Consider the following 12,142-nt stretch of genomic DNA (forward strand, 5'->3'; position numbering starts at 1 on the left):
TTTTCAGTTACAGATATTTGAGATAAATGTGTTTACTATAAATTTGCTTTTAAGTGAAAATACAATCAAGTAGTTTCTAATTCTCAAGGTTACTGTTTAAACTTACAAGATGATAAATTATTATAATTATTTCTACAGAATATCTAAGGGTTTTAACTATATTTTCATTGATATTTCTTATCAAAGTATAATAATTTGTTTATAGATTCTAAGGTTTTCAGAAATTGTTCCAAAGTATATTTTCTTTTTAAAAGAAAAAGATGCTTCAACAAAGAAAAAGCACACATGGATCCTAAAAAGAAGAAAGAAATCATCTTTGGGTAAAACAAGGTCTTTATATTCATTTTCCTAAAAAAAAAAAAAAAAAAAAAGGGGTTTTATATTGGTATCTAAACAGATGATGTAAAAAGTTAGAACAATTTAAAAAGAGATTTATATATACTAAACTGACTATAATTAATTTAAGGGTATTTCAGGTTATTTTCCTAATTTAACTATACTAATGTGAGCAAAAATTTTGTCCATATTTTGACATGACAAACACCTATTAAAATGTAAGTTTATTTCTTTAAAGAAAGATCCTTATTGCCTAATAATTCTTACTGTTTAAGATAAAGATTAATTTTGGTAAATAAATTCACATTGTTGATTAAATATTAAGTAGTATTAAGTAACTACTAACTTAAATCCCTGTATGACCTTTTGAGAGGAGACCCCTCACCCACCTCCCTGTAAAAACCTACTCCAAAAGCCTTGAAGGCACTCAGGTTAATAAAAACAGCCCCACAAAAGATACAGGTTACCCAGATAGATTATTCTATACCTCTATCACTTGTGGTCCTGCCATCGAAATTAACCCCTACTGGAGTGTTTTGGCAAACAGGTCCCATCTATTGGGTCCATCTACCCACTTCTAACTCTCGGGTGACAACTCCCTTTTATGAACTAGTGATAAATCTGATCTGGAAAGCCAAATATTTGGGTGATGCACTGTTTGGAAAAACTTTTGACATTCTCATTCAGCCTTATACCCAGGATATGATTTTAAAATTACAACAAAAACATGATCTTTGGTGTCTTTTTCTTTGTAATTTCAAAGGTAAAATTGATAATCACTTTCCCCGACATAAACTTCTAGAAGGCCTTAAAAAATGTCCTATTATTTTTCCTAAAATTATTAAAAGGGAACCTATCCCAGGAGCTCAGACTGTTTATACAGACGGAGCAAAAGGGGGATTTGCTGTTGTTTTTGATGGATCTCAAGTAATTCGACACCCTGTTCCTAAACTGTCTGCCCAAAGATCAGAAGTTGAGGCTCTAATTATGGCTCTTAAACTTTACAATTCCACCCCACTTAATGTGTATACTGATAGTCTCTATGTTGCCAATTTAGCCTTAGTTATTGAAACAGCCCCTTATATTGGCAGGCAATCTACTATCATGGAACAATTACAAACGGTTCAGCTTCTTGTTTGGGCTAGACGAGATCCTTTATTCATTGGACATATCCGAGGACATTCAGAGCTTCCTGGGCCTCTGGCAGAAGGCAATGCTAAAGCAAATGCCGCCACTCACAATATGGGACCGCTTTTCGGTCTCCTCCTTATAGTTGCTGTAGGCCCCTGCCTTGTCAAGAGAATGACACAATTTATTAAAGATCAAATTAACATTCTGACTTCTAAGCCAATACAGGTTCATTATCAACGCCTACAAACCAAGGATGATCTTGCTGAAGTTTGTCTCCAACCGATTCGAAGATGATTTTTCTACAATGATCCCTGCTTCATGCCTTCCTCCTTTTACCCCCTTTTCCTTCTTTATTTTTGTTATTCCTCTCCTCTGACTCTATGCCTTGTCGAACCGGAACCAATTAAAAACCCAATAATGACTGGCTGAATAGATACCACTGAACGCCTTGGCAACAACAAGCTGATCTTGTAGTACCCAGAGACGGGCAACTTTCACGCTTGCACTGCAACCTAAGACAGGGGAATGGGGCCTCCCCAGAGACGGGTAAGCACTGTAAGGGCAGTGAACGACCTAAGACAGGGGCTACTTGATTCCCTTTGACGTGCAACAAACAAAAGAGGGGGAACTGCTGGCTCGGATCCCCCCTGGCCCCCGGGGCTTGGTGCCGGCCCTGGTTTCTTGTTGTGCACGTCAAAGAGGCCAGCTCCCAAGGCCTTGAAAGATTTGTGGTGTCTGTTTTCATATTCAGCCTATAACAGTCATGTGGGAACGTCCTGACCTGCTTGGGTCTGATAAGGTTCCTGGTTGAAGGCTTAGTATGAGTCGACAAGGACCACCTGCCCCCCTCCGTCCTTGCTTCCGCCTACCAGTAACTTTCCATTCTGTCTGAAAGAAATATATAAGTATGAGCTGAGATAATAAAGAGAGACTCTCCCTGGATGAAGAACCTTGGTGTCCTGTGAAATCTTTTAACCCCGACGTCTCCCGCCGGACTCGGTCCATTTCTGCCGGACGCGGCAATGAATGACACACACCCTGCAGATTAAACAATTTACTCAAAGCCCCACAACTGTTGAATGCATTCTTTCTTTGTACTCAAGGGTCAACTGATCTACTATTGAATCACATCATTTCCCTCCAATAAACCCTCCTTTCCTTGTATCAAACCAAGAAGACAGGCATTCCTCTTTTTTTCAACAGTCCCCATATCCTGAGACCTCAAAACTTGGAAACCATTCTTAACCCTCCCTAGCAGCTCTCAATGATCAGGACTAATCTCTCCGGACACAGAGTTTGAATGCGAGATCCACGAACTTAAGACCACCGGAACCCCCAAAGGTTCACTAAAGGTCAGAGGGGACAGTCGTTCTAGGTCTTGCTGCTCTAATGAACCACGACAGCATTCGGGCTCCTTTAGGATTCTGGAGGTTTTCTCCTCTCTGTGGTTACCCGGATTACTCCGCTCTAACTGAGCAGCGCGGTTTCCGCTGCACAATCAGGTAACCCCAGGGGCCTCTGTAATGCAGCCCCGCCGAGGTTGGGTCTTCCTGCTAGAAAACGTAACAAGAACTCCAAAAAACGAATGGCGGCGGGAACCATGGACTACTAGCTATCTCTGATAACTAGGAGATAAAAGACAAAGAAGTCTGTGTTCCGGCTTTGGTGCTATTTTGTTGTGTGCTGTTCAGCAGTTCCCAAGGGAAGAAAGTAAAATTGAAGTGGGTGGGAGCTTTTCTCCTAGGGCTAGGCGGACTTTGCCACAGTCTAGGGAAACTTGCATGGTTACAGGTCACTTTTGACATGGGCATAGGGCATCTACAGCCGGCACAGTAGCAAATAGTTATAATGCATTTAATGTGTACCAAGTACCTTATATTTAACTCATTTAATCTACACAATTACCCAATTAGGCAGATACTTTTTATTGCCACCCTTTCATCTCTGAGGTAACTGTGCAGCACAACAGGTTAAACTGTTTGCCCAAAGCCACTGTTGAGAATCGAATCCGGGCAACATCTTCTAGAACTCTTGCTTAAACTCTGCTTTAGGAATATGTAGGAAAATTGGCTACAAGCTGTGGAGTCTCTAAACTGCCTCACCCCTGTTCCTACTTCCCACTGAAGTAGGCAGAACAAAGGCATTAGATCAAAAAAGTAAGGTATGCATGCCAATCTTGAAAATAATGAAGATTTAATTTTAAATCAGAGGCTATAAATGTCCTCTACTTAGGAGTCCTCCTTGGCAACACCAAAGGGCAGGCCCTTTGGCCTCAGGAAGATAACTGGCAAGAGCAAACAGACATTTCCTAGAGATAAGGAACTCGGATGGATGGATGGATGGAAGTTCTGGGAACCTTGACTGATGGGCTTCCAACGCATAAAGTCTTTTGTAATATGCATGAAAAGAGTCAACCAAATCAAAGAAAAACTGCAGGCTCTTAATGATCATCTTACAATGTGAGCTACAGAGATAACCTGCCGCAGTCTTGGCTGGGCACAGAATCACGAGCCACCACACAGCTTTGTAGATTCAAACAGCAATTCTTTATTCCCGAACTCACACTGGCCTCCACACACGTTCTGGGGCCATCCCAGTTCTTCTGCCACCCAAATCACCTACACCACGAGGCTTTCTTCCCAAAAATGCTCTCTGAGTCTCACGAGAGCTCAATGGGAGCTCAGGCAGCAGGAACGCCCTAATCCCGGCAGCAATAATCTTCAACCTCCAACTTCCCTAAAACCCTTGTCTTAAACCGGGAACGCCCTAAACTCAAGGACCGGGATACTTCCTCAAACCTGGATCAGCTCTAAACCCGGATCTGCCTAGGTCTTTGAGCAAGGTCACCTTACATGCAATGTCAACAGCGAAATCATTAACATGGGGTACGCTAGCAAGGAAATTTTGATGCGTCATTTCTACTTGGTAATGGCCCTCAGCAATAACCAACTGAGTTTAAAACACATCATGGTTTGCTTTATAAAAATCAAATTACATACATAAAATCAAATTATATCTAATATATAAAATAAAAACAATTGATATAATCATACATAAATTCTTTTAATAAATGTGTGACATGCAGAAATACTACATATGTACAAGAAATTACAAGGACTCCTTACCAATTATACCCAGAAACATATGGAAGGAGAGATGATCCAAAGAAATCCTAAAAAAATAGATGTTGGAAGGACTGTGAAATGAGAACTTTTCTTTGAGAAATGATGAAAGTTGCAAAGAGATTCAACTAAAGGCTATCAAATTATTTTCCTTAGGATGAACAGGCATTTGTTGCTCAAATAAATTATGGCCTTGTGGATTCAGTAGGGGCACCATTTGAACCATAAAAAAGGTAGATCTTAAGCAAACAAAAACTATTTTGTGTACTATATAATTGTCTTTTATTTCTAAATCCATGAAGTGCCTTCAAATATCAAATCACTTTTAAAAACCCTCAAAGATAGGACCATGAACAGATTATTAACACATCTAAATCTTTATGATTTGTATTAAAGAAGACAACCAAATGTCCCTTATTCTGTGAGAAACATGTAGAAATTGAATTATGGTTCTAAGAGGCTGATCCAAAAGCTGAGGCTGATGTTTACAATGCCCAAATCTCATCCAAGATTTGTATACAGAGAAGTGGTGACATTATAACCTGAGGTGTTTGTATTCCAGACTTTAGGGTTTCCAAAGTATTTTTCAGAATAATGATAGGTGATGAAAAATTTCTACCAGTTATTACTCAAGACACTGAATACCATAGCAATAGGTGGTTTGTTTAACTGAAAACAAAAAATTATCTCACAGAGGTTAAAACTGTGGGCTCTAGCTGGCTGCCGTTTTACACACCTGTAATCTCAGTGATTCAGGAGGCTAAAGCAGGAGGACTCACAAATTCAAGGCCAGCCTCAACAATTTAGCAAGACCCTGAACAAATTAGCAAGACTCTGTCTCAAAATTTAAAATAAAAAGGACTGGAATGCAGTTCAGAACTAAAGCGCCCTGGGTTTAATCTCCACTATGAGGGGAAAAAAATTGTGGGCTCTAGAACAGGGCTGCTTATATTCAAATCTTGGTCCCATCATTTACTGTATGACCTTGAGCAACTTTAATTCATTGATTTCATTTTCATTTCCCATATAAAAATAATGTTAAGTATTTAGTAATATCTGGCCATCAATAAGTGGTTCAGAGATGTTATGTATTATTGTTAATAAATCCTTTTTTTTCAATTCCAGAAGATAGCCAATAATTAAACTTTGTTTTGCCTATAATAACGCTACCTACTGATATTAGTAAAAGAGGCAACTTCTAAACTGAGAACAGGAGTGCAGAACTTTTTTAAGCTCTTATATCCTACAGTGCTCTCTACTTGTCCTCACCATACAGTTGAGACTTCTCAGTTCAGAGTCCTGCTCATTCCCACTCTCCTTCATTAGTTTTATCTCATATTTCAAATTCCAGAAACCTCTTTGTACAATTATTTTTTGAGAAGCATTCTTCTTCTCTTTTCAGTCTCTTTCCACTACCTAATTGTTAGGTTATTGTGTCATCCACAGTCATTTTTTTAATATTTATTTTTAAGTTATAGGTGGACACAATTTATTTATATGGTGCTGAGGATTGAACCCAGTGCCTCACACATGCTAGGCGAGTGCTCTATCTCTGAGCACAACCCCAGCCCCCACAGTCCATTTTTAACTTCACTTTTTATTGCTCTGAAAACCTGGCTTTCCCAACTTCTCCAGGTGCTTTCTACCTTTAACACCTGAATCAATCTACTTCAAATCAATTAGAAAAGAAAGTCAATTTTATCCTTATTATAAACCACTGCTTTCATGATTCACCATTTAAGTTTTACACCAGTTACTTTTCTACCTGGTTGTTGTGCTACTACTATTAACTGCCATTACCTCTAACCTTGGACCTATTTCATTTCACATTCTTCCTTTCCTTCCTGCTTCCTAGTATTATTGATTATCTCATAGCATATATAGATAATAAGATGCTTCAAAGGTCCTTGATTTCCTAGATCCTGTCATTGTCACAACACATCTATCTCATATCCATTAAGATGTATTCTTTTGGGGAGGTGGAGAGGGGTACCAGAAATTGCACTCAGGGGCACTCAACTACTGAGCCACATCCCCAGCCCTATTTTGTATTTTATTTAGAGACAGACTCACTGAATTGCTTAGTCGTCTCACTTTTGCTAAAGCTAGCTTTGAACTCACAATCCTCCTGCCTCAGCCTCCCCAGCCACTGGGATTACAGATGTGTGCCACTGTGCCCAGCCATTAAGATGTATTCTTGATCATCAAAAGGCATTCTCTGCTCACTGCATTACCCAATGGGGCACTCCATTTCCACATCTAACATGGCATGTCTTCCATTTGGCTCTCATGGCCTTCCATGTCACCAATTTAGCTCCAAATAGTAATTAATAATTCCATTATATTATCCTGAATAACTAATTTTATCCCTTTTGATGCCTACCTGAAAATTTCATACCCTTTCACCTTTTTTGAGATACTCTGATTGCACAAGAAACAACTAGAACAAAAAACCCACATTATCAATCAAGTTATGAACAGTATCTTTCTATATGATAGGCACATTCTATTATTCTGGGTCTTTATGGTCCCTTTATATTAGGTGTTTAAGAGCTCTAGTGCGCAGAAAGGCAAATAGAGGAACTTTTGTGTATAGATAGTACATGTTAAGCAGAAAATGAGCTGGAAGATTGCCAAATAAAAGTATTGAGAGGACTAGGAAGCAAATTTAAATTAACATTTACATTTCAGTGAACAGTCAGTTTAAAAAGAAAGCCTATGAAGTTACAGTGAAGAGTAATTTTAGGGCTGGGGATGTGGCTCAAGCAGTAGCGCGCTCGCCTGGCATGCGTGCGGCCCCGGGTTCGATCCTCAGCACCACATACCAACAAAGATGTTGTGTCCGCTGAGAACTAAAAAATAAATATTAAAAATTCTCTCTCTCTCACTCTCTCTTTAAAAAAAAGAGATTTTAGTTTGGATAACAAATCTATGAAATCAGATTAGATGAGGAATACGGACAACATAATCATGGTAAGGAGGAATATTCATAAAGGTCCTCATCAATAAGTAAAGTCCCCTCCAAGAAGAAGAGTGACATAAGAGTAAGAAATAGGAGGCAGGGAAGCTTAGGTAGGGAATAAGCTTCACAAACTTATAGCTACACAACTCTCTGGCTCAATCTGGGATTCTTGTTTGTTCCCCAGAAGAGAAAAACAGTTTCTAATCTTGGTTGCCTCTGCCTTACATGTACAGCTCTAATATTGGTGTTGAAAAAGCCTAAATAAGCTGTCTCAACTTACAAATGAGTTGTTTTTCAACAGTTCATCTGCTTTTCTGTTGTTAGCTGAGTAATGTTTTTCAGAAATAGTCACATATATTCCAATCCCAAAAGCCAATTTAATATATGCCTAAATTATAGTTATATTAATATCATTAATTATATTAATATTAATATATTATATGAATATCATTATCACTTATCGTTGGGCCTCAAAAAGGGATAAAAAACATAAAATCATAACCAGTTCTCAAGAATTCAGAACATAATGATACTGACAGAACTGGGAAACAAAGGAAGATTTAAAAGTAAAAGAGAATACCAGTATACCTCTGTAAGTAATAAAACAAACAAGGCCTTGCACTCAGAAGACCCTTGAGAGCCTTAGAATGTAGGTCTCTTTTTTGGAAACATTTACTTTCAAAGGGATGGAAAAGCCATCTTGAAACTACTTTGGAGTCATGACAGTAGTCTAATTCCCTGTTCATTCTAAAAAGCTGGTGGCAATTGTTCCCTGTAAGAATTTCCTTATGCTAAAAATCAGTGACCCTCTAAAAGACTATATTCAGGTTTTTTCACTTCATAGGCAACCATGAAGGTATAGTAGTGATTCAAGGCAAACTTTCCCAATTTAGAATAGGTCAGGTGACTATGGAACTATAAAATGAAGATATGCAATTCCTATCCTAGACCTAATGAAGTACAATATCTGTGAGTAGGACTCAACACATTTTATTATTTTTTAAAGTAGTATTTATTATTTTATTTTGAGATGAGGTCTTGCTATATTGCCCAGACTGGTGGTCCAACTCCTGAGCTTAAGCGATTCTCCTACCTCAGCCTTCCTAGTAGCTAGGACTATAAGCATATGTCACCATGCCCACTTAAAACTTCAGAGCCATGATATTTTTTCACCCAATGCCGGGGATCAAACCCACGGCCTCACTCATGCTAAGCAAGCACTCTACCATGAGCTATACCCCAGTCATTTAAAATAAACTGCACAAGTGATTCTGATGTTAATCAAATTCAGTGATTCACTAGTAATAATGGACAGGACTAGCAGTCAAAAAGCAGTAATTAAGCTGTTGATCTTTTCTTTATTATAACTATGTCACTATCTCTATTAGGAAGAGGATACTCATTTTTAAAATGAATAATAACTGATTTAAAGAGGTGCTTATGGAATTAAATTGAGAAAAGTGCTCTGTGTCAAAGCATAGAGCTATTGTATGAAATTATTGATATTTTAGCCCTGCCAGTCTATTCCCAAGTTGTTTCCAAGTTAATGCCATCAACTGCCCAAGTTTAATGAACTCTCTTAGATTGGCTAGTCTCATCATTGATGCTTCCAAACCACATGCACAATTACCTCTACTTTTATCTGTTTTGCCTAAATATTTTCTCCCTTTTGCCTTCCATATCTGCTCACTAAACCCTCATTTTCAATAAATTCTTTCCTGAGTAGTCTAGGCAGAAGTAATCTGTCCTTTGTAATTTAGAGCACTTACCAAGTAGTACTTTAAACCATGTTGAGCATGAAATATATGACTCTGCAGTCTCATTTAATTCAATATGTGGGTTTTACATATCCCAAACTGTGTTGTAAACTTTCAGAAAAAAGGAATCTGCTGTTGTGCTTCTTGTTCTCCATAGTACCTAATATAAAGAGCAGCAACAGTGGGTTCTCATTAAATATCTGAGGTTTTCTTATACCAACAGTAATTGAAGTTTTGCCCCAAATCATTACAAAAGCTGGTATTTCTCACCATCCTGCACTTTGTGAGATGGCTTCTCTGCAGCCATCACAAAGAAACAGATTTTCCTCTTTTATGGATAGTCTGATGTTGTGTAAGAGCTGAGTTCTGACTGAATGATTCCCCACACTCTTTACACTTACTGAGACCACTTCTATTATGGATTCTCTGGTGTTTACTAAGATCTGACCTCTGCCTGAAGGATTTGCCACACTCATCACATTGGTAGGGTTTCTCCCCAGTGTGGATTCTCTGATGTTGAATGAGGCTGGTGATTCCTCGGAAGGTATTTCCACATTCATCACACTTATAGGGCCTCTCTCCAGTGTGGATTCTCTGATGTTCCGTGAGGACTGATCTTTGAGTAAAAGCCTTCCCACATTTATCACATTTATAGGGTCTTTCTCCAGTGTGAATTCGCTGATGCTCTATAAGACTTGTCCTTTGAATAAAGGCTTTTTCACATATATCACACTTGTATGGCTTCTCCCCAGTGTGGATTCTCTGATGTTGAATAAGGCCACTCTGACTGAAGGATTTCCCACATTCTTTGCACTGATAGCATTTTTCTTTGTGGTGGATCTCCTGATGGGAAACAAGGGATGAGTTATAAACAAAAGCTTTTCCACACTCATTGCACTCATAGGGCTTCGCACCAGTGTGAACTCCTTGATGCTGAATGAGTATGGAACGTCAACTAAAACTTTTATTACACTGAGGACACTGATAAGGTTTGTCCCTTGTGTGACTCTTGAGATGGTGAAAGAGGCCTGCTTTCTGGCTAAAAGCTTTGCCACATTCATTACAGTGATAGTGTTTTTCTCCAGAGTGAAGTCTCTGATGTTGATTAAGAGCTGACCACCGTCCAAAGGCTCTGCCACACTCATTACACTTATATGGTTTCTCTCCAGTATGTATTATTTTGTGTCGAATAAGTACAGTTCTCCCACAAAAGGTTTTTCCACATTCCTCACACTTGTAGGGTCTGTCACCAGTATGAATCCTCTTATGTTCTATGAGGCATGACTGCTGATTAAAAGTTTTTCCACAGTCATTATATTCATAAGATTTTTCTCCTGGACAGGTTCTCTTTTCAGCATGATCTAAGTTCTCAGTTGAACTCACTCCATTTTCATCACATATAGGTTGTTTATGTTCCCTGGAGCATCCAGAAGATTCTTCTGAATTTTGAGTTTCTCCACACTTAGCAGACTGGTTTATATCATTTTCAAATCAGCTAGACACATTCCCACATGGTTTCATTCCTTCAGGAACTTTTTGTTTTGGAGTTAAATTCCTGTACTCATTTTCAGTCTTAGTATCTGAAACTAAAAAGAGGATAATAAATAGTAATATTGATAGAAATAGTGATAGTAAATAGTAACAATGATAGTAAACAAAAACTTCATTAGACAACATTAAATTATTCATATGAAAAACACTCAAGAACCTAGAGTTTGTGCGTGACTATAAAATGGCATTAGAAAATAGAAAGGGGGCTAGGGTAGCTCACTGGGGGAGCACTTGCCTAGCATACATAAGGCCCTGAGTTCAATCTCTAGTACCACACACACACATGCACGCATGCACACAGAAAGGGTCGAATATATAAAGCACTCCACACATTTTTATGAAAGAAATCAATAATCCATTAGAAAACAAGGCAAAAGGAAAACTGATGGTTTCCAAGAAAGAAAATACAATAATTCATAAACATAAGAAAAGATGTTCTACTTCATCATCAGAGAAAAGTAAATTTAATACTGAGATATATTTTTTCACCTATCAGATTTGACTAATCAGTTTGGTTTAATACTGTGCTAACAAAGTGGAAATCACATATAGTCAGGAACATAAGTTGATACAAACCTTTTAGGAGGATAATTTCATAATATCCATCAAAATTACAACAGTTATAATTTTTTGGGGGGTGGGGGTACCTGGGATTGAACTCAGGGGTACTTGACCATTGAGATATCCCCAGCTCTATTTTTTATTTTATTTAGAGATAGGGTCTCTTAGAGTTGCTTAGCACCTCGCTTTTGCTGAGGCTGGCTTTGAACTTGTGATCCTCCTGTCTCAGACTTCCAAGACACTGGGATTACAGACATGGGCTAAGGCAGCATTAGTTTTTATTTTTATTCTTTTTAGTTGTAGATGGACACACTATCTTTATTTTATTTATTTATTTATTTTTATGTGGTGCTGAGGATCAAACCCAGTACCTCACACATGCTAGGTAAGGGCTCTACCACTGAGCTACAACCCTAGGCCTACAGTTACAATTTTTGACATAGTGTTTCCACATAATAGTAATTTATACTATAGATATACACATAGTTATTTATTGAAGCACTGTTTGCTATTGTGAGACACTAGACACAAATGTCGCCAGTAGGAGACTGGCTAATTTAATTGTGTTTTTTTTTTCCTTATAATAAAAAAAAAAGCCAGGCATGGTGGCACACGCCTGTAATCCCAGTGGATTGGGAGGCTGAGACAGGAGGATTGCTAATTCAAAGCCAGCCTCAGCAATGGCAAGGCACTAAGCAATGCAGTGAGACCCTGCCTCTAAA

General features: G+C 38.3%; 2 protein-coding genes across 2 annotated transcripts in view; one reads left to right on the forward strand and one right to left on the reverse strand.

The window, feature by feature from the left end:
• Nucleotides 1-12,142, forward strand: part of PGBD1 (piggyBac transposable element derived 1) — a 340,888-nt gene that overhangs the window by 95,630 nt on the left and 233,116 nt on the right. The gene's annotated exons all lie outside the window — the stretch shown is intronic.
• Nucleotides 1-12,142, reverse strand: part of ZSCAN12 (zinc finger and SCAN domain containing 12) — a 35,088-nt gene that overhangs the window by 15,025 nt on the left and 7,921 nt on the right. The window contains exons 4-5 of the mRNA XM_081294933.1: nucleotides 10,812-10,894; nucleotides 9,321-10,241 (exon numbers count right to left, since the gene is read on the reverse strand). Of these exons, the coding sequence (XP_081151059.1) occupies nucleotides 9,615-10,241; nucleotides 10,812-10,894 (710 nt within the window). The 3' untranslated portion in view covers nucleotides 9,321-9,614. The remainder of the gene's footprint in view (nucleotides 1-9,320; nucleotides 10,242-10,811; nucleotides 10,895-12,142) is intronic.

The sequence above is a fragment of the Spermophilus citellus genome (assembly GCF_964194105.1).
Source record: "Spermophilus citellus genome assembly, chromosome: 5".
Taxonomy (NCBI): domain Eukaryota; kingdom Metazoa; phylum Chordata; class Mammalia; order Rodentia; family Sciuridae; genus Spermophilus; species Spermophilus citellus.